The sequence below is a fragment of the Callithrix jacchus genome, chromosome 3, assembly GCF_049354715.1.
Source record: "Callithrix jacchus isolate 240 chromosome 3, calJac240_pri, whole genome shotgun sequence".
In the NCBI taxonomy this organism is placed as follows: Eukaryota; Metazoa; Chordata; class Mammalia; order Primates; family Cebidae; genus Callithrix; species Callithrix jacchus.
Window position 1 is genome coordinate 131,753,360 of NC_133504.1, and position 23,940 is coordinate 131,777,299.

General features: G+C 32.5%; 1 protein-coding gene across 16 annotated transcripts in view; it reads left to right on the forward strand.

Annotated features, from left to right (window-relative positions):
* The window catches only part of EPHA5 (EPH receptor A5), a 355,442-nt gene that overhangs the window by 25,820 nt on the left and 305,682 nt on the right, over window positions 1-23,940 (forward strand). For all 16 annotated transcript variants that reach the window (XM_002745798.6, XM_002745799.6, XM_008993253.5 and 13 more), the window contains exon 2: window positions 3,954-4,018. In XM_002745798.6, coding sequence (XP_002745844.1) covers window positions 3,954-4,018 — 65 coding nt within the window. The remainder of the gene's footprint in view (window positions 1-3,953; window positions 4,019-23,940) is intronic.

Sequence of the window (23,940 nt, forward strand, 5' to 3'; positions counted from 1 at the left end):
TCTGTATCTAATTAATGTCTTTTAGAGTAACTGTGGTATCAAACACTTCCTTTAATTATATTCATTAGTGGCTTCTCCCAGACAAGTTTTAATTAAGTTGTACAATAAAGATCAATACTCATGTATTCATTACAATTTACAACAAGCATATATACTGTTCAGAACAATTTAATTACTGTAATTATAGCACAGAAGATACTTAGTGACTGTGCTCTATTATTGCCAATCTCTCTTTTTAATAAATTTGGTAATGAAATTGGGAAATTAATCTCTGAAAATTCACATTTTTATATACCCTATGTCTAACCTTCTGCTTTTTATATAGCTATTTTTTAATTTTTTTTTTTTATTTTACTAGCAGGGGAAGTGGAAGCATTAATAAATAATAGCAATGACAAAGTGCTTTTCATGAATATTGTCATGAATACTGAGAAATTATGAAAATGTATATAACAGCACCTATAATAATTATATTGGTTATTTGAAAAATAATTTGGTGTGATGCAGTCAGATATTCTATTTTTATTTTTGTAAATAAGACAAAAATTATTTTATTACTTTAATTTGCTTAAATGTAAGTATTATTTTGGCTCAAAAGAGTGCCTCCAATATGCTAAGGTTCTGTTAAATTCCTACTTTCTCAATTCTTTAAATGCTACATTGGTAGATTAACAGATCGTTCTACCAATGTACCATGTAAAGAACTGTGAACACAGAAATTTTCTAGAGGCATTGATAGCTGTATAACAGGGTTTCTCAACTTTCGAACTTGTGAAATTTTGGCCAGATAATTATTTCCTGGTGAGCTTTACAGTGCATTGCAGGATGTTTTTTTTACCGCGTACCTGACTTCTTCCCATTCAATGTCAGAAGCAAATATTCATCCATTAATGAACACAGAAAATAGATAAATGCCCCCAGTTTTTATAATCAAAATGTCTCCCGACATTATTATATATCCATGTTGAGAACCACTGGTGTATGGTGATTAGCCACACCCTCCTGATCTTCCCACTGACCAAATTATTCATTCATAAGACAAACAGCTGTTCAACTGTTCTGAACTGAGCTAGGTTCATAGGCATGAGTCAAACATGTTTTTTTTTAATAATAGAACAACACAATTCTGTGCATTTTATTTTTTAGAGATAGTAATAGAGTGGTCATAGAATGTTTAGTAATAATACCTAACTCAGATTTTGGAAAGGGAAGATCAGAATAGTCTCCTGAAGAAGGAAGTTCCTAAAATATGTTTTGAAGGACAAAGGAATCATTATCAGTTCAGAAGGTAAAATAAAGATATGTGTTTTAAAATTTACACATAAATTTTAGTTATTTTCTCTGAGAATCAAATTCTAATTTATTCTCCATTACATAAACAAAATCCTAATATAGTAATATGCACATGATTACTAAAAATGCCTGATTTTACTCTCTTTTTCTCAATTTCCAGTTCACTAATGGGATATGTAATTACCTTTTTTGCACTGTGAATTTTATGAAATCATTTGTTTCCCGAAGGACAGCCATTTTAGACAGTAGTGGGAAGATACATATGTGTATTTTTTGTAAACTTCCTGCTCTACGTATGAAGAAAACTATTTGATCATATCACTGTAAGATTATAGAGATCCCTAATGTGGTTATTTTCATGTATTCTGTAGTATATTCCAACACTGAAAACTCTCAGTAAATTGTATTAACAGCCAAGCTAGTATTTTGAGATAATCTGTTTATTCCCACACATACATATTTTCAGCAAAAAATAAAGAAGGTATAAATGATAATTTAGTTTAAAGTTAATTCAAGTGTGGCTAACTGAATCTTGAAAAGCCATCTGAAATTCTGCTGATAATAATGAATATTTCATATCTGTAAGAGGTCTGCAAGGAATGCTGTGTTTCTCATGCATGGTAGGCTGGTTATGAATTCCTGGAATTCCTGTGCACATCGGTTTGCCACCAAAGGATTAAGTTCAATTTGACTGCCATCATGGTAGCACCCTTAGTTTGCTGATTTGCTCTACTTTATCTAATCTACGCAGATAGGCTGCTGCTCAATATGAAAGGTGAATCAAATGAATCATTAAGATGAATAAACATAACAATTTAGGTTCTGCAACCCCTTGGTATTTAGTCATGTCTAGACACAGCTCTAGTGTCCCAGAAAAACTAAAATGAGGACAAGGACATTTAAGTTTAATGTAGCCTTATTCCCATGGAAACCAGAAAAGCCAACAATAGAATAAAAAGAAGAGTATGGATCTAACTGAAAAATTAGGTGTAATGAGTGGCAGGATTTGCAAGGTCAGTGGGTAGGAGAACAGTTTTTGTTTGTTTGTTTTTTGAAAGAATGGTTTCTCAGTTAGGTCACCATTCCTTTAAGAAATCAATAGTCCACAAATTATTTATTATTCCTTAAAACCAGTATGATTTGAGTAGGTTAAAAATGGTACAAACATATTGCATACATTTTTATACTTAACAAGCTCAGAAAATAGAAGAATAAAGTGTATTTTAGCATCAACAACATTAATGTGTATATATAGGTAATAGTATATTTGTTTTTCTACAGATTTTAAGTTATTGATTTAATGTTACTATTATATAATTTCAATGTGGTTTATAAGATATATAAGTTCCCAAATGTGCTTTTGTCTCATTAATTTTTGCTACTGCAAAATAAATGATGCATACCAATAGTTAAATGCACATAATTTCTCTAAGATGTAGGAAATTTCCTCAGTCATAATAATTTTATATTATCTTATAAAGTATTGAGACACATCCCAGCCTATCAACCGTTACTTCTTTAGTACTTCAGGCTTACACTTACAGATAGAATCATCCTTTTAGAACCAGTGGCATTTCAAGATACTGGCTTTTGAATGTAGCTTACAGAAACTTTGGTACCTCTACATAGGAATAACTCAGGTGTTTCCCTTTTAGGTTTATATGCCAGGTTCATTCAGAGTGGTGGTATTGCACAGCAGGCCAGGTAGATTGATGTGGAATAGGTATAATAGGTTGGAAAGATAATGATATCTGATCCAGGGCTAAAGTATTTTGACTAAACTGTACCCTATAAGCTAGTTTGATATCTCAGAGACAGTATGTAACACCATATGTATGATACATATCAGTGTGTATGTGTGTGCAGTGATATGTGTGTGTGTGTGTACATATTCATAAATGGCTTCCTTTTGTAATGATGGCACTCAAACTTCCATTCTGTAGTTTATAAATATCTTAGGATTCCCATATATAATGTATCTGGCAGTTCTACATGAAGCCCTCTTTTTAAACTATGGTCATATCTAAGTAGAAGATATCTCTGGGAATGCAATAGATTCTTAAGTATAGCAACTTTCTCAAGAACTGTTACAATTTACTTGTCTTGGTTAAGGGTGTGTAGATTTATTTCTTAATTAAACTTGCAATTTAGATTACAGATTTCTGTTAATATCACAAAAAATGTTACAAGCTTGGGAATAGTTTATTGCTGTTTAATGTAAATTATTTGTTAATTGCTTCATAACAGCTTTCCAGAAGAAAATAAAATACATTTAGCTACAACTTAATGGCTGCAGCTTAATCCCCAAACCTAGAGCTTTTTATAAGGCAGCATGAGCCTTTCATTTTTGTGGGCTTACTTTTTGTCTTGTTTTTTTTCTTTATTCTATTTTTTAAAAATTTATTATTGTTTTGCAAGAAAAAAACATTTAGGGTAATGCCTTGCTTTCAAATAATTTTGCTGTGATTGTTCTTCAAATGTTTATTTAAAATCACTTCTCTTGCATCAATATATTTTCTTTAAATGATACCCATTGTGTTCATCATAATGAACACATAATTTATGTAAACAACATGCAATTTTAATAAGACTATTAAGATAGAGATACAATATTTATGATGTTATATATTTTACTGAGTTTAGTATTCTTTTCTTTTTAGTGAATTTATTGGATTCACGCACTGTTATGGGGGACCTGGGATGGATTGCTTTTCCAAAAAATGGGGTAAGTTTTTATGAGACTTTTTCTAAAACTTAAGCTATGTGCATAAGCATCTTGATACTTGTAACACAGGAATGAAAATGTACTGGATATATATGTTGTTAAGGGAGGAGGTGGTATATGTGTGTTGGATGGGGTGGAGGGACTTCTAATAACTCTGACCAAAGAAAGGAACACTAGGGAAGGGCTTTCAGTGACTGAGAAGTAAATATATTATTTCTTCTCTGAGTATTGTTCCACAAAGAAATGTGAAGTTTCTTTCAGCATTTATGAAAAGTTCACATTAAAACAACAAACTTTCAGAATTAGTTTATATTAAAGGTAATAGTATTTGATTTGCTACTAATTTGCTGTCATCCTGGCATATTGCATAGTAAATAAAATTTAACAGGTTTATGATCAGTGTTGATTCAAAGCTGGGACCAATTTATTTTTTACTTTGTTTACCGAATCAGGGAATAAAAATACTATAAGAAATTCCTTTAAATGCCATTGAGATAAAAAATATTCCAAGAAACTATTATAATACATGCAATTCATGTAAATATGCATGTATATATGCAATTCATCTAGAAAATTGTGCACACTAATAATTTTAGAAGATATCAAAGGTTAATTTTCGAGTAGTCAAATTTTATAACAAATTTGGTTATAACAACCTAAATAGTCAAAAATTTTATTTTCAAATTAATGAGCAAACCAGGTGTGCTAATCAGTTCTTTACTAAGAAAATTATTATAAAAAGAACACATTGTATTAATGATTCTAATTCATAATAATTTGTATATTAACATCCTCATCTCAGTGGGCTTTTATGTTTTTCTTCAATTTGGTATTTCTTTTTGGTTTTGAAAAGTTATAGATGCATTTAAGGTCATGATATAAAAAAGGAATTTGGTAGATTTTTAAGAGCAACAACAAAAACATTCCATTACCCAGGTGTAGCCAGGCTCAGGATAATGTCATGTATACTTTTAATGTGTTCCTCTTTTATCTTTCTTACACTCTTCCTTCTTCCTTACCTTTCTTCCCTGCACCTCCATACACTTTTTCTTTCATCTATCATCACCCCATACAAATAAATGGCTGGCTAACATCAGTCTATGTGAATCTTTACAGATATTTTGTATTCTCCTTTTTCTCACATACCAAAAATAATTTATTGAATAAATATTTTAAGTTTTTTTCTTTCTGAGAGGATGGCTGATATGTTGTGTTGAAATTAATTTTTTAGAATCCAGAGAAAATATATGATATTCTCTTTGAATTTAGTTTTGTGTTTTTCTGCTGTTACCACTCAGAATTTATTAAAATAGTGCTTTGACAGAGTGTATCTGTGAGAGTATAAGTGTGGTGTTGTAGTTGCTGTTGCAACTATAAATTTGAGGAACATTACTCTATTTTATACATGATTTCCATATGAAACACAATTAATTGCTTTTTAAAAACATAATCATTCTGCATTGGGAATGGGATTTTTCCAATTATTCTAACAACTTCATGCTTTCTTTTTTTCCTCTTATTATTGTTAATATAGTACTGTGTTTGTTCTGTTTTTTAAACAATGAGCATTCTTTACAAAATTCTTATAATTATATTGAGTAATGTTTCCTTTCACATAGTGTACCCAATGTTAATATTGAAGACAGGGAAGTTAATTTATAGGGGCTTAATCAATGTATATTTGAGTGTGAAAAATGTGTGTGGGATTCAGGCACTATGTTTTGTCTTATGGCACTCAAAGTAAAAATGAATAAAAAATTGTATTATATTTAAGTAAAATAAATATTCCCTGTATATAAAATTATAGTTATATATATATATATTACTTTATATATATATATATATATATATATTACTTTATATATATATATATATATATATATATATATATACTTTAAAAATATTTTAGTTGGCTGTGGCATTTGTGATTAGATAAGAAACATAATCGTAGGTGAAATATACATAATCAGAATGACATCCAAAAAATTATGGAATAATGGCCTACAATTTTTTTTCTCAAAAAATGCCATAAGAAAACTGGAAAAACATTGTTAGAGTCAATTTTTTCTGGGAACTCTGGAATTCAACCAACATCTTGGAGAAATATGGGTAATGTTTATTTGAGAAAATTGAGTTAGTCTTTTAAAAATAGCAAGTTTTTTTGTATGTTTGTTTGTTTGTTTTGGTATCTGGATAAAATTTGGGACAAAAATTAGGCCTGTTCAACTAGAAAACTTAGGGAAAGCTGGAAACTGAGATGTTCACATGAATTTTAAAATGCCTCAATAAATTATTTGGAATTTATAGGGCCATGCACATGTGTAGGGCTGTGTACATGCCAAAGTTGTATGTATACTCAGGAAAGACCTGAGAAAGACCTAAGGTTTTATCTGTGCACAAAATTGAAGTGAAGGGTAAGGTAGGTCTTTAATTGCCTAGCTGAATATTGAAGGAATGTCCCAACATGCACACAGAGACCCTCAAACAAGTTGAGAACACTTACTGGTTTGAGATTAACAAAATATTCTGTCTAAGCAATAGCTGGTATGTAAGCTAATAGAGCAATGACTTCCATGGCTACACATAACCATTGAAAAATATAGAATTATTTCAGTAAAGTCAGTAAAGAAGCAAACATTAACAAACCCTGGAGAGTGGGGTAGAATATGCTAGGTTTGCAATAACAAAAAACTATGAGAAATGGAAAGAAACAAGAAAGTATTGCTGGTAAAAAGAACAGCAGTTATTAGAAATTGTACTGAAGATGCCCAGATGTTAAAATACATTGAAAGAAGTAAAGGAAAATATGTCTAAAGAATAAAATAAAGTATAAAAATAATGTATAATTGAATTCAAAATATCAATAAAAAGTACTTCTTATAAAAGAAAAATTGGCATTGAAAAATATAAAAGCAAATGAATAGTTTACAATAGGGGCTTAACAGCAGATTTGAGCAGAGAGAAGAAAGCATGAGCAGACTTGAAGATAGGATAACTAACATAATCCAATCTGAGGAACAGAAATAAAAATTAATGAACAGAAATAAACAGAAACTTAGAGATCTGTAGGAAGAACACAGATATAATAGGAGTCCTAAAAGAAGAGGGCTGAAAGGGTCAGAACAAATATGTGAAGAATTAATGGACATAAAATTCCCAAATTTGATTAGGGAACATTAGTGCAGGCATTCAAGAAACTCAACAAATATAAGTAGGCTAAAGTCAGAGAGATTCACAACTAGACACATCTTAGTTAAACTGTCAAAAGCCAAAGAGAGAATTTCAAAAGTAGCAAGAGTTCATCCTGTATAAGAGATCCTCAGTACTTTGTCTGGGTGTGTTTGCATGTGTGTGCATTTGTGTACCTGTTGGTCTGCCTCATGATAAAAAATTTAATTCTCCTTCTCTTTTTTCTTCTGGACATATCTAGTGGTACACTATTACAGAAAATTTTATGCAAATTTACTGCATTTATTCATTCAACATAAATTTATTGGGCTTCTAGTATATTTCCTTCAATCTTCCAGGTATTAGGGCTACAGCAGTGTCATAAAACACCCTAAATTCCTCAGATCCTGGACTCTAAGGGAGCATTATAATTTTGAGAATGAGTAATCAAGAAGAACAAGGCAGTAGATAGTACATTTTTTTGTCTTGTTATTTCTTTTTATAAATGTGCAAAAGTGTCAGAGAGATGATGGTATTTGATTGAGGTCACTTAAGTAGTTTGCAACACACCTGGGAAGAGCGCATATTCTGTATTTGGCACATGCAGTGTCATATCACTCTTTCTAATTCTAGCTTTCCATGAAAAAAATATGCTTTTAGTGCATAAATATATACCAACACTTAGTACTAATAATCACAACGTGCAAGAGGAAACTTAGTATTCTGTTTGTAAATGAAAAAAAATGAGGTTCGGTATGGGTAAGTGACTTGCCCAAGATTATGTAGTTACTTGGAGACTGAGTCCATTTCAATCCCAGGTCTTCCAGGATCCTGATTATTTAAAACCAGAGATGAGCTATTCTAAATGGTTAGGTTTTTAGAGACATGACCAAGTTCTGGCGCATACTCAGATTTTTATTTTATACATACGAGATTAGGTGCTAAAGAAATAATTCATCTCAAAGAAAAGTTTTAAAAGGTCCAGAGCAGGTTGCATTCTATTCAATGTTAGATCGTAAATGGTGAAACAACATATAAAACATACCTATTCAAATTTCTGCAAGGTCTTACCTTCTTACTGTCAAATGTGCGGTACCAAATTCCAAATCTGAACCTTAGAGAAGGATAAAGCCTTTAAGAACATAAAAATCTTTCTTAAAAGGTAAAAGTTTTGTTTCATGTAAATTTTATTTTAATTAAAATTATGAAAGCATTTAGAATCAATTTTAAAATTTTATAAAATTACATTTATCTCAATTTTCTAATCAAATTGTTTGGTGGAATAATAGTAAATCCAATAGACTCTTTGTAAAATAAGTATTTTCTCACTTAAAGCTTTCCTCGCTCTTTAACTTTCTGCTCTTAAACTATCAATCTCATTATTCATAGCTTCACTAGCCTATATGTACACAACGTAAAAATGTATTTTGTTTTTGCTTCCTTCTAATTACAGTAGAGTTGTTTCAGTCACCCTCTGGAACATTTTATATTGATTAATTTATATAGTCTAAGCCTGCATGTGAACATAATCATTCCCTGGAAATTTTTATCAAGTGTTTTCAAGGCTTATTCTTGTGAGAATAAAATTAATAGTTCAGTGTTTGCTTAGAACAGTTTGTGATCTCATGTATTAGAAATTCCACTATTGCTCTTTTTTTCCATAAGCTGTTGTTATGTATGATCACAAGATACATCTGCCTCCCTTGCTTTGGTGAACCAGCCTTCTCCCTACTGAGTTGCCTGTGCTTCCTCTAGCACACAGTGGGGAAACCTCACATTCCCCGGAACATCACCACGCAGTTGCATTGCAAATTCCCCTTTGATTTTTGCTCTATTTTCTTTTTCCAGTCAGATAAAGTATATAAACATTATTTTAATTTTTTTCTAATGCTGATCTTAAGCACTTTTAGGATCATTTATAATCATTTTTTCATTTGAAGATTTCAGATTATTGACTATATGTTTGTTCTAAAATGGATACAAAGTAACTTGCTCTCTGCCTGAAGGAGAAAGAGAAAGGAATAACCCTACACTGTAGCTACTTTAAAACAGGAGTTTATGGCTTTTCTTATTTTATTGTCGCTTTGTTCTATTATTTCTTTGAGACTGAGAACCTTAGTGCTTACTTTTGAAGCTGGAAAAATCTCAGGTTAAGATTACTCAAAATGATTGTGTATACATTGTTAGTGCTTTATGTGTTCTCTCCTCAATCAAGAAAAACTTATGAAGGGGAGAAAGAAAGCAAAACACACTGCCATGTGTGTACCTATGCAACTGTCTTGCATGTTCTGCACATGTACCCCCAAACCTAAAATGCAATAAAAAATTGAAAAAAAAAAAAAGAAAAACTTAAGCTGGGTTTTTCATCCTGGTACTCAGATTTTGACAATTTGTGTGTGTGTGTGTGTGTGTGTGTGTGTGTGTGTGTGTTTTGTGTATGATTCCTTGTCCCTGAAACTAAAGGCAAGAGTGTGGAGAAGTATTTGAACTCTGCTATTCTCATATTTTCTAGAGTATCACAGTGAATTTTGCCAGAACCTTATTTTGGCTTTGCTTCCTACTGAAAGAGAGGAAAAATAATGACTAGCCCAGAAGCCCACACTGAGCACGAAGAGGCTAATAAAGATTAAAGTAATGCTGAAGTGAGTAAAAAAGAGCACATTAGTGGATATAGAAAAGCTCTTTATTTTAACAGTGATAGAAAAGAATTCTAATGGGAATGGATATTATAATATATAATGCAAATGCCAATATAATGAAGAACAAGCCTGATTCAAATAGCTTTGTATTTATTATTTTTTAGAAAAGTAAAAAGCATGCCCCATCTGTAAAATAATTAAGATAAATAATTTATGGAACTTAAGATAATCATTAAGCACACACTGAAGTATACAAAACAAAAAATTTTGCATTTAGATTTCTCAGATGGAAACTTAGCAATTATGAATAAAGTTCTTTAAAATGTCCAGCTCTTGCTTCTGTATATAAGACAAATGTTGTATTGAGTCTTTGATATATGCCAATACTTAAAATGAATTGATAATAGTCATAGGATATTCCTGCATAGTACGATTGAGATACACATGCATTATTTGTTCATTAGTTTCATTAGGTATCCCTGTGTTCATTCTGGTTATATATTTTAAATCAATACAAATTAATACCAATATTTTCTTGTTTAGAAGTTCCTGAAACACTTTTTCTAATTAATAGAGAAACTCATAAATTGGAATATGACCTTCATCCATAATATCCTCTTATTAATATCTTTTTAACCTAACTGTAATTGGCTAGCTAAATGTCCTATTTAGATTTGACTTAGTATTACTTTCTCAAGAAGGTATGGCATCCAGACAAACTCTGTTCCTCTTTGTAGTAGTTCATGTGGTGAAATCCATCTCTTTTCCCCTCCATCCCAACCTCCATCTCATGTTTTTACTCTAGATTATAATGTGTACAGCTATGTTATCCATACTTACCATTTTGTCTAGCTTTGCATCCAACTGTTTATTATTCTGATTTTTTTCTTCTTTAGATTGCTTTTTCCACTTTCTTGTAAAACAGGCAGGGAGGAGTTTCAGGTCATTTAGAGAGTCATATACAAGTTATTGTTACCTCTCCTGTGACATGAGTTAGCTGCTAAATTGTACCAAATGGCTATTTCCCAGTATAACTTCCATGATTTTATGTTGAATCCAAATATTTTCATTTCCCCCATTATGTATCAAGGGATATATAGGTCCCAAAGTGGTTCTCTGCCAAATGATATAGCCCATGCAAAACTTGGGCCTAAAGTTATTTTTCTTTTGAAAAAAAAATTCTGCTGACATTGATATTTGCACCAGTTTCTGTATGTCAATATAATGATTTTGTTTTGTTTTGTTTTTCACTTCCATGTTCCCATTTATTAATGAAAATGTTAAATAAAACTAGGCCTTGCAGAGTTCCCTGGGGTCCAACCGCCAGGTATTTTTCCAAGTGGTTTGATTGCTGTTTATTGTGATCCTTTTTTTTTTTCCACCATCCTTCAGCTGTTTTCAATTCCTGTGACAGTGCTCCTATGCAAGTCAATTTGAATTAATTTTGCCAGCAAATGCTTTATGGTTCTGAGTACATAATCTCCCTCTCCCACAGAGAAAAAAATATACTGTAATCATCCCGCATTCCTGTTGATTATTTCCATTAAAGGCAGCAGGGGAAGAGAGACTCCTCTTGTGTTTGAAGTTTTTTGAGGCTTTTGCTATTCATTGCCTTATTCTCTCTCACAGCCCCCATTCTCTGTCTCTCTCTCTCTCTGTCTCTCTCTGTCTCTCTTTCTCTCTCTCTCTCTCTCTCTTTCTCTCTCTCTCTCTCTCTCTCTCTCTCTCTCTCTCTCTCTCTCTCTCTCTCTCTCTCTCTCTCTCTCTCCCTCTCCCTCTCCCTCTCCCTCTCCCTCTCCCTCTCTTTATTGTGTTGTTCAGTACTTGCAATAATGCAGAAATTATGGTCCAAACTGCTCAACCTGAAATTTTGGTCCTTTAGAGCCTAGCCATTGCTGTCTTTATGATCCTATATCCCCAATACTTTCCCTCTAATTGAGCTGATTTCCTTCATCTTAACTCTACAAATGATTCATATAAATTTCTATCTCTGGTGTTTTCCACAAGTTACTTGAAATACTTCTTACTCTACATGAAATCCATCTTAATACTAATCCTTTTTTCAAGATACAGCTCAAGTTATACCACATGAAACCTCTCATTACCACAGAGAAGTGTGGATACTTTTTTGGATGAATTAATGTAGCAATTATTGAATATTGAACACACTGAAAATTAGATATTTATCGTGTTACCGGCTGTGTGAATACTGTAAGCTGCTCTACTGTAAATAATTTTTTTTGTTTTCACCTCTACCACATCAATCTGTGCCTCAAATATAAATTCCCATTACCTGTATCAGTTACTGACGGATAAATAATCAGGTATTTAAATCTTTAGGAAGTAGTAATTGTTTGGAACCAAAAGGCTAAACCTTTTTTGCTAAAAATTGATTAGTAAAACAAAGGTAGCAACATTTGGATTTAGGGGTTCTTATTTATTTTTTATTATACAAAGCTGAGCCAATAATACTTGGTTGATTATAAAACTTATTTTTACTAAAAGTGCTTGTGCCAAGTACTGAGATTATAGTGGTAAACAGGAGTCAGTTTCTGCCCTCAAGTATTAGGAAAGCATCAGTTTAAATGATGTCTCCTAGAACTGTGAAATATACAACCTAGACAAACATAAACATAACACTGGGGCCATGTCTCCATTGAGTTTGATCCAAGTTACTCATGTGTATAAATATTTGTGTCCTTAATGCTAGTATAGTTAACATAGAGTTCTTGAAGTCTGTTAATCTGGATTCCAGACATGGCTCCATTTCTTACTACCTCATGTATAGCAAGTTAGTTAATCTCTCTGTTTTTGCATCTATAAATTAGGTATAATACTACCTACTGTACAAGATTGTTATAAGGATTAGAATTAATCAATGAGGCAGTGTTTAGCACAATCCCTGACCCATAATGAGCACTCAGTGTGTGTGATGTTGTCATTATTCTTGTTCCTGGTTTCTGTTTTGGTTTTTGTTCTTATTTTGGTTTTTAGCAAATGATAGGTAGTGGTTGTGATAGACTTCTAAGGTCATTATGTTTTGATCATTCGCTTCAGTATGCTTAAACTATATTTTAATTAAAACTTAAAGATGGAAAATATATTTGCTCATTTAAAAAATCTAGATAATTTATTAATAAAGCTTTGAGTAGTTTTACCAAAAGTCACTCTGGAACTTTCCTTGATAGCATGTATATAAAGCTTCCTAGAAAAAAAGTGTTTTTTACTGATATGAACAATTCAGTTTCACAAATTAAACAGAAATGTACACTAATTATGGCAAGAAGAGAAAATGCACAGTGAAGGCATGGAATGTTTATCAAAAGCAGACAAAAGAATTGTAATTTTGTAGATTATATGATGATAGGCTTATACAAATCTATGAAAACACTGTTTGAAAACCTTTTTGTATGCCTCATTTTACCCTCACCAAGAGCAGAGGTACAATGATGGGCATGCATTCAATAATAAAATTGATCTTCAAAAATCTTAAGTGTTGTTAAACCTTTTCTCTTATGTAGTCAGGATAAGGAGGAAATATTTCATCCAAAAAATTATTATTAAGATAAAATATTTTCTTACAGGGAAAGTTTCTAGGAAATGTTCTAACCTTTTGAGTTATGCATACAACTAAAGCTGATTTAGTTATTTCTTACTCTGTTATTCAGAAGTCAATTGGCTTCATTTAATGCAAAATGACCAGCTAGGCAGGGGTTGCTTTCTCTTTCTGGTTCCTGCTTCTGACTGTTATCAGTCATGAAGCTGTACAGGTCTGCAGCAACCCCAATTCTTGCCTCCCTAGAAAACAGAATTTGAGGCAGCATAAGGCAGAAGGAGAGTCTGAGGCAAGTTTTAGAGCAGGAGTGGAAGTTTATTAAAAAGCTTTAGAGCAGGAGTGAAAGAAAATATGCTACATGTGGAACAGGGCCAAACAGGCAACTAGAGAGACCACTAACAGAGTGCACTGATGACCTTTGACTTGGGGTTTTATATTTTATACTTCCAGGTCTCGAATCCCCACTCCCCTGATTCTTCCCTTGAAGTGGGCTGTCCACATGTACTGGGCTGCTAGCACTAGGGGCTGCATGCACAGTGTGTTTACTGGAGTTGTAAACATCCCAGTTGAGATGTTCTTGCCTTCCCAGTGGAATATCCCTCCAAGATCATACACCAGTTAAACTCTGCCATTTTGCCTCTTAATGAACATGCTTGAGGCCAGTTGTGCAACTCCTGAGCCCTCATAGGGAAGCTGCTGATAACCAGTTTCAGGTATTTTCCCTCTATTGAGAGACTGCCTTTCCTTGGCACTAACTGTGACCAATTATTATTTTAGAGAGGGTATAAAACTACTCCTGAGACCATTTCTTCTCCTTGACCACTTTTTCCTTGCGTCTCCCTCCTGCATGCTGCTTTATTTCCTTCTCCCTCCCCCACCACCTCATGGTATGAGTTATTTAAGAGTGAAAGGGACACACTAGTAGGTTTGCCAAGTTTAATGTAAAGCACTGATGTAACTTGGTAGGTAAACTGGAAGGTAAGTTCTAACTGCTTATTCTCCTATGTCAGTTAATTGGTGTCTTCCCCCTCATTTGCTGTCTGCCCTAAAACTTATTCCAGATTCCTTCATTCACTGTTTTACTTCTATGTTCTGCTTTTCCTCCTCTTTGTTCCCTTCCTGTGTGTCCATTGAGTTTATGAAATGGAAGAGTTAACTGCATGCACGAGTGTTTGGAGGGTGTTGCAGTTTGTCTTTCTAATTAGGTGTATAGCCTATTCACTTTCCTAGAATGAATCTCTTACCCTAAATTTGAGTAGTCTCGGTTTTGGCAATTCCTCTAGCAGTTTGGCAGCCCAGTGCAGGTTGTACATGACCATTGGTACTGGTCATTTGGTCAGTTGGTACCTGACCATTAGCTGATGGTCGCCTGATGTGTGTGTGTGTGTGTGTGTGTGTGTGTGTTGTGTGTGTGTGTAGGGGGGAGGCCTCTCCTGCTCTGCTCATGTTGACAAGCTGCCTACAGTAACTGACCAGTTTTTTTTTCATACATTTTTCATACTTCTCTGCAGACCAGATACCAGATTTATTTGCTTCACTTTGCACATGCAATTTCTACAATTCCAGACTTGCCCTCTTATATTAAAGTGACTAGCTCACATTGACTGGAAATGTTCCAAATTCTACACTGAAATATTGTGATGGGTTCCACTTGGCTCACATGTGCATCACTGATGCAAATAGCTCTAGCTGGGTTGGGGAAGAGGATGGAATCATGCATTATACATGCTGTGGATGTTGGTAGCCATCACTACAGTTAAGGAGAGCAGCTTTAGAAAAAAAAATATCAAAAAAACTATCTAGGATTCATCTCAATTAGTGTCTCTTAGGAATTCTGATGAGGAAGTATTTCCATAAGTATAAAATTGACTAAGTTATAAAAACAGTTACCAATATGAAATATTTTCCTCCCAAAATTTTTAGAAAAATGAGTTATTACAGTATATAATTCCCATTATATTTCTAAAGCCTGATCACACAATACATACAAATTTTATCCCACTATTTGTATATTTGGGACTTCGTTGTAGTTGTTTATTGTATGTCTTTATTTATCATTCTTTTCCATAACACAAATACCTCTGTTCCTCTATGCTACTTTGACTGTATAATAATCGTACAGTCCTGTCTCTATCCAGTTATTATGAGTAGGCAAAAAACTAATAACATCCTATTAGCTCATTGTTTCCTTAGAGCCTAAGAAAATCACCCTTGTGATTGCTGACCTGGTTCTGAAAGTCCCTATGCTGCATCTAACATTGTCTCTAGCTTAGAAGCACGTTGTAGATATGAAAATACAGAAACAAAAGAGGAAGGCAACCTTCACTGTCTGTTTATGTTGTTTCTCCTATGTGGAATTTCTTTATGCTATTTTAACACTTCCAAAATGTTATTATAAATATTTAATGACATTTTATGAATCTGAACTGATTGAGCAAATATATTCCAATTCATCTTATCTCTTAGCATTTTATCTAGAACACAGATATGGAAATGGTGTGCATATAATTTATGAATATTGAACTTAATCCTTTATATATTCTACACTACAATATATATATCAGGACAGGACAGCTGCCAGGGCTATTAGAAAAAATATTTAAGAGAGTTTTGTATATTGGGCATGCATGGACTTTGGTTGATTATAACATGCAAATGTGTGATAAGCCAATGAAATCACACAGGCTCTGCTGTGATTATAAATTATTAAAATAATTCGAGATTATTCACAAATACTTCCAATCTGCACAGTTAAAGCCATAACCATGAGTATAATCCTGAAATATAGTAACTTCATTAAAAAACTTCTCTGGTTTACTTTTTGCTTTATTATGATGCTAGAATGAATAATAAAATTTTTAAAGGTAAGTAATAGTAGTGACTATATGCTGTATTTATCCCTTCTTATAACTTTTATTTTTTACATTCTTAAAATATATAGACTAATGTTATTATGATCAGAATAACATATATAATCTCAAGGCTAATATCAGAAAACTTAATATTGCAAAAGTGATATGAGTATGCCATTTTCCTGGAAGGTTCAAGATGTCTATCATGTCATCAAATATTGAGAGTTCTTTCTGGATAACCAATCATCAGTAATATTCTTGGTAGCATTATTCATATATTGAAGTTCATTCCTAACATTTACATATATTGCATTGTTCTTTGAAAGTAGAAATGGGAATGAAGATACAATATCATATAATGAGTGAGTAAAATATTAAAATGAAGCTTCCCTTATATAGACTCCCTACATTTTCAGATGTAAGATGTATGTCATAGCTGTAAAAAATAATAAACTATGGGATTTTATAGTTGGGATTCTTCATATTATTAACCGTGTATGGTCAGCATGTTCCAATGTACTTTAAAGATGTGCATTTTTAAATGAATTCAGGTAATATAAAATTAGGAAAGCCACATCATAAAAATAGCAACAGTAGCAGGAGCAAACAATGCTGACAACTTTAGTCCATTTTGAGTTAAATTTGTGATTTATTTTAAACATGAATTACCTGTTTACTCATCTATTAAAAAATAATAATGAATAATTTTTAAGATTCTTTTTAATACACAAAGTTTATACTTTTATTTATTTATTTATTTATTTATTTATTAGTTGCATTTTAGGTTTTGGGGTACATGTGAAGAACATTCAAGATTGTTGTATAGGTACACACATGGCAGTGTGATTTGCTGCCTTCCTCCCCATCACCTATATCTGGCATTTCTCCCCATGCTATCTCTCCCCAGCTCCCCATTTCTAACTGTCCGTCCCCTATTTCCCCTTGACAGACCCCAGTGTATGATGCTCCCCTCCAAATATACTGGACAGGGAAAATGTGACACATATACACCGTGGAATATTATGCAGCCATAAAAAACAATGAGTTCATGTCCTTAGTAGGGACATGGACGAACCTGGAAACCATCATTTTCAGCAAACTGACACAAGAACAGAAAATCAAATACCACATGTTCTCACTCACAGGTGAGTGTTGAACAATGAGAATACATACACTCTTATTTTTTTGACTTTGATTTTAAATCTGACACGATGGCCAATTATAACATGTATGAAGGCATTAACACTAGAATTAGTTCATAGTTAGACTTTGTGTAAATCTACTGAAGAAATTACTTCTATAGTCCTAATTGGGTTGGTAAAGTTGAAGAACTGAAGTGTGTGTTTGGTGAAGTTTGAGAATGTAGGTGCCACTTTGTTAATTTTTATTTTTCTAAAGGAGTAACAAAGGCATAATATGGTCAGACACAGAAATGGCAATGCTATCATTAGATATCTCTCTGTCTTTTTCTTCCTCTCTCCTCTTCAAACCTACACATTCCATCAAGTGCATATGCATTTACAAAATGAGACAAAAATTACAGTTTGAATAACTAAAGAGGGCTGAAGATACTGAATTGATGTCCAATATTTCCCAAAGTGATGTTTTATTAAAGATGATCAGAAACAGAAAATAAATGTGTTAAGCCAAAGGGGTTCTATACTCAAGTTAAGTTTGGAAAATATAAAATTAAATGGTATTAAACGGATTTCTCTACTTACAGCATTACACCAAACCTTTAATATATTAAGGGGCATTTAGGTTTTTCAAATTATTTTATCAGGAAACATTTTACCTAGTATATTTATGAACTTCTTCATGAAAAATGTCTAGCAGATGCAGTTTAGGAAACATTTTAATTAAAAGGAGCTAGTTCTCCATTTAAAACCTATCTGAATGCAGTGATATACAGAAATAAGTATAAAAAGAGTTTTTCTCTTTATCATAATGACATATAAGCACTGCCTAAGAATCACTTTTTTATACATATGTGAAAATTGTGTCTAAGGCACAATAATAACAAGTAGATAACCCGCACTGGATATTATAACTTATACATGGTGTTTGTTATGTTGGATATCCAGATCAGGAATGTTTCACATTCATATTACAGAGACACAGTTGCCTGGGCTTGCAAGCTGTGGGTTGAAAGGATTTCAGGTTTACGTTTTTCAAGGGGGTTAATGAAATAAATTCTCTTTTAATTTACATAAATGAGAAAATAAATAATTTATTTAGTTGATATTTTAACTATACATTTATATAATCTCAACTGTTGCTCCATAGTAGAAAAGAGAAGCAAGCTGTATGAAACCTCACAGAAAGTTATACTGAACAAATATCTTCTAAAAAATGTCTTTCCCTTAAATCTACTACATCACATGTAAGCACATAGATAGTCTACATAGAGCTTTGATTTGAAATTATACATAATGGCATATAACCTTGAAAACATGATTTTGAACTTAATTTCTTGATACAGTTGTATATTAACCCCTTCATTCATCCAACAAATATTTATTAAATAAAACATGTAACAGAAGTATGCTTACATTTAGGATTAAAAGTTACAAGGAATGTTCATTGACTTTTTAAAAAATAAGTTCTACAACTGAGATATATTATTATGCAATTAAATGCGTAAAACAGTACAAATCTCATAAAGGTTTATAACAAAATGAAATTTAAACTGTGAATTTAAATTAGTGACACCTAATTATTTGATCATGATAATGAAAATAGCTAATAGCAATATTGTTTATAGCTCTGGAAAACATAGTAAGCAATTCTTCCGTTCTATGATGTGTTAACCTTCCATTACAGTATTTATAAAACTCAAAAGTTCAAAAACATTTTTTTGTGATTTCACTAAATTAGTACACTTTGTTCTTTCATTGTTTGTGATAAATTTAAATATCAAGCCATGTTTTATGTAATGCTTATCTTCTAAATATAAATTTGTTACTCAAAGTGTGACTTAGCTATATGTGATATTCAGATATTCAATTAACATTTTTTAAAAGTGTGTTCTTTAAATAAATGTTAAAATGACTGCAAAAACACCTGCTTGCTGTGATATGGAAGTTGGTTGTGCTAGCTGAATGAGGCCAAAATTTGCTTTATTTGTTTTAAATTGTAAATTGAATCAATTAGAATTATACTGTGGACTATTTCTTATCATAACTACAACCACAGTGACAAGAAGATTTTTAAGTTTAGGTCATTTTTGCCATGTTCTTTTGTGAATTTGGTCAAGAAGGTCAGTTACTACAAGATTTTAGAAATGATAATATTGACTTCATAGGAGAACTGAGAGAAAAATATTAAACACTTCAATATTTGGTGTCTTATTCTTCAATGTGATAGCTGGCATTAGTTGATGACTGGAGAAGGTGACACTTTCCTCCTGTATTACATACAGTATGATTGTATCAGTACATGAAAAGAAGTGCATACATAAGATGCAAAAACCTTTTTTAGACATGGGTTTTCTGTATACTCATGTAAAAAGAACAAGTAATAATTTCATGATTTTTCATATGACAAACTAGCAGTTTAAAAAAAATAGATCTGGCTGGGCGCGGTGGCTCAAGCCTGTAATCCCAGCAATTTGGGAGGCTGAGGCGGGTGGATCACGAGGTCAAGAGATCGGGACCATCCTGGTCAACATGGTGAAACCCCGTCTCTACTAAAAATACAAAAAATTAGCTGGACATGGTGGCGTGTGCCTGTAATCCCAGCTACTCAGGAGGCTGAGGCAGGAGAATTGCCTGAACCCAGGAGGCGGAGGTTGCGGTGAGCCGAGATCGCGCCATTGCACTCCAGCTTGGGTAACAAGAGCGAAACTCCATCTCAAAAAAAAAATAGATCTATGAGGCAGAGTAATTTTCTTCACTTGGCTTTCTCTTCTATTATCTCAGTCTATTAATCCATTTAATATATTTGTTTTACAACATAGCTCTCTATATTTTTTATATTAAATAGTTTATGTTCTACAAAGTTTAATATGTTCTATCATATGAGATAACCTAAAATTTCTAGTATTCCCTAATTACCTAAATCTTAAATATCAGTAGTGCTATATTTAATAATTGACCACCACTGAAATCTGAGGTGGTCATTTTGTCTATGCCAATGACAATTTTTTAGAAAGCAGTTATTTTTGTTTTATTTTTAATACATTTATTCTTTTAACATTAGCAGTCATTTTTATTTTGCGATGTCACATATGCTGTTTTAAGCACATTTGTTCCTTAAACATTTAATGTGTTAGGCACAATGATTATTTCCATTTTATTCGTAAGAAAGCTGAGCTGTAGATAAATGACTTGTACACAATCATTGAGCTTGAAAGTGAAGCTGAGAATAGAATCCTAACAGTTTGGCTCCTGGATCAACATCAAGGTGTCTTTGCTTACATTACAAAATTCATCCTTTCTATTAATCAGGTAGAATTCAGGATAACAAATCCAATAGAGCATTTTGTAACATTCAGTCAGAGAACTGATGAAATGAAATAAAGCAGTTTTTATTTAAATGACCTATGTGTTTATTGAATTTGGAGATTCCTTTACTTATGAATGAATTTTAATAGTTGCTACTCTGAAAAGCCTCAAATTTATTAAAGTATCTTTAAAGTTATAACAATGGGATTTATTATGTAATAATTTCAAAAGAAAAGTCACCCTTTAGTAACAGTAAATAAAAATTCTTGCCCCTGTCTGTAGGCAGCATGTTGCACATCCGTCAGTGTGAGGCAGCCACAGTCTGAAAGTGAATTTGTGAATCGCTAATATGAAAGATACTGAATAATAACAAGTATGCCTAAAAGTATTAAATTTTAAATTTTGAAGTGTCACAGAAACTATTTTTGTATTTAAAATAATTCATAAAATTGTTATTAAATCTCATGATTATCTTATCCTCTCTAACTTTTCCTGAAGCAGAATAATTCTTTCATTTTACTATTACCTTTATTATCATAAATCTCTAAATATAAATAAGTTTTGGTTTTTCCATCAAGATTTTATTTTTCTATTCTCTGATCTGCATCGTAATTGGTAATAGTGGAATGTGAAGTTAGCTATTAGATCACAAATTTTATATTAGTTTATTAGTTTTTTGTCCATCATTCATTTCTGATTATATAAATATAAACAACATTTTTAGCATTTTCTGAAGTTTTGCTTGGCGTATAGTCTCTGTGCAGTGGCTTTTCTGAATATGCCTAGAATTCTAAAACTCTGAAGTCTCCTGCTTCATATATCCACCTTGCAAAGCTGTAAGAGAGAATTATATTTCTTCATAGCACTTATCACAAACCTGATGCTATTATATGTTATATTATATTCCCATATATTATATGCTTCTTATGATAGTATATTAGGCATAATATGTGAAGGGTACTATTTTCTTCCTTTTGCAATAGTGTGTCTCCATAGCATAGTGTGTAATCAGTATAATTGTTGAATGAAAGAACAATCAAATGGTTGTGAAGTTGAGGTTGAAAGAAAAACTTTCCCTCATTTACAGGAATTTGGGTTCAGGTTTCTGAGACTGTTGCAAAAGAATTGTATGCATCAGACACCCCCAATTATAATTTTTTTTTAATTTTTTATTGCATTTTAGGTTTGGGGGTACATGTGCAGAACATGCAAGACAGTTGCATAGGTACACACATGGCAGTGTGTTTTGCTTCCTTTCTCCCCTTCACCCACATTTGGCATTTCTCCCCAGGCTATCCCTCCCTGTTCGCCCCCACCGCTGGCCCTCCCCTTTTCCCCCCAATAGACCCCAGTGTTTAGTACTCCCCTCCCTGTGTCCATGTGTTCTCATTTTTCATCAACCGCCTATGAGTGAGAATATGCGGTATTACATTTTCTGTTCTTGTGTCAGTTTGCTGAGAATGATGTTCTCCAGATTCATCCATGTTCCTACAAACGACACGAACTCATCATTTCTGATTGCTGCATAATATTCCATGGTGTATATGTGCCACATTTTCCCAGTCCAGATTAATGTAATGCTCATAGTAACAATTTTTTTCTTAAGAATTTTTTTCTTAAGAAAAGTGGTATTTTTTGGTAGTGATATGATTTTCAAGTTTCAAATAGGTTATTCACAAGTAATGTGGGACTACTAACTTCTCATAAACTAAACTATTTAAAACCATGTTATCCAAATCAGTTGATAAAAATTGTTATGTAATGACTATATACTCTTAAAGTTGAATGTTAATACCCTGGTTTAACAGTTCTCAGCCTTGCTGAGTCTCTTTATGACATGCCAGCTACTCTGCTCTTATTAATAATTAAAGCTAAGTGAGCTTGAGGTTTAAATACTTCAAACACTTTCCCTTGGAAACCAGACCAAGTCCCTTCTAGGAGACAGCATTTCTTTCTTTTTTTTCCACAGGTAAGACCCAACAAGATCACCTAGATTTATGCTAGTCAACAACCATTGATTTAAAAACAAAATTCAAATGGTACACTAAATAAGAATCAATAAACCATCCTCTATTATCACTACCATGTCATTACAAATAGAATTCTAATACCAAAAACTAAGCATATATTCCCCAACTAAAGAATAAGCCATTACATTGAACAAATTTGGCTTTGTGAAAAACTTATTTTCAGTTTTTAAAGAATTAGTGAAGACTTTGTCATGATCTGTTGGCTAACATTTGGGAATTATATTACGTTTTATCTTCATTTAAAGACGAGAACACTTGAATTGTTTTCTAGGATTTTTTTTTCTTCAGATCTCCATGTTTCCTATGTCTTAAACATACTTTGGTAAACTCACATAGTGTCATATATGAAATAAGCTGAAGTGTAACTGTTTTTCAAGAAAAGCTTTTATAGCCCAACGAGTTTACCATTATTTCTATCTCAGTGTATCTATCCAGACACTATTTGGTTGATTTAATCAAAAACTACAATAAGTTTGCAGTTCACTTTGGAAGAGTATACCAAATCAAATACTGTTTAGAGTTGATTCTGAACAAAAGGAAGTTACTTTTCTAGAAAATAAAGTAAGCTGAACAGAGAATATAATTACACAGGACTAATGTAAGGATGCCCAGAGCAAGTTGGGCCTGATTAAATATATTTAATCTTAAGATACTCTTCAAAGGTTTAATCATATTCCTTAAACTTCAACAAAATAGAATCTAAGTGAAAATTTACTCAGATAATTTAATGTAATGTAGCTTCTCCTTTGATCTCAGAGTGCTGATCTCAACGTTCATCCCCAGTGCACTTTCCCTTTGTTTTCAGAAATCTTTTAACACACTCAGCAACACATTCACATAGAGACACACAGATACAGGTAGGCATGCAAACATATCCAACGTAGTATTAGATACCGAGAAGATTCCCAGGATTAAATCTGAAAACATGCCTGAACCCCTAATACATACAGCACATGGTAGAACTCAGTGGAAAAATTTTCTGAAAAATAACCCAACATTTTTACTCATGTCCTAATCCCTGGTTACCTGACTATATTTCTGGTTCTGTATATTAACGTTTCTCCTGGTTAGTTATTTCTGAACACACCTTACTTTGATTTTGGTGTCTTCATTTATTTGTTCCACAAAACATTTTTACACATGTATTTTGTACTAAGAGCTCTATACATTGTAAATGGAGAGATGAACGACAAACTTTCTGCTGCTAATCAGGCTGTAATATTAATTTATAA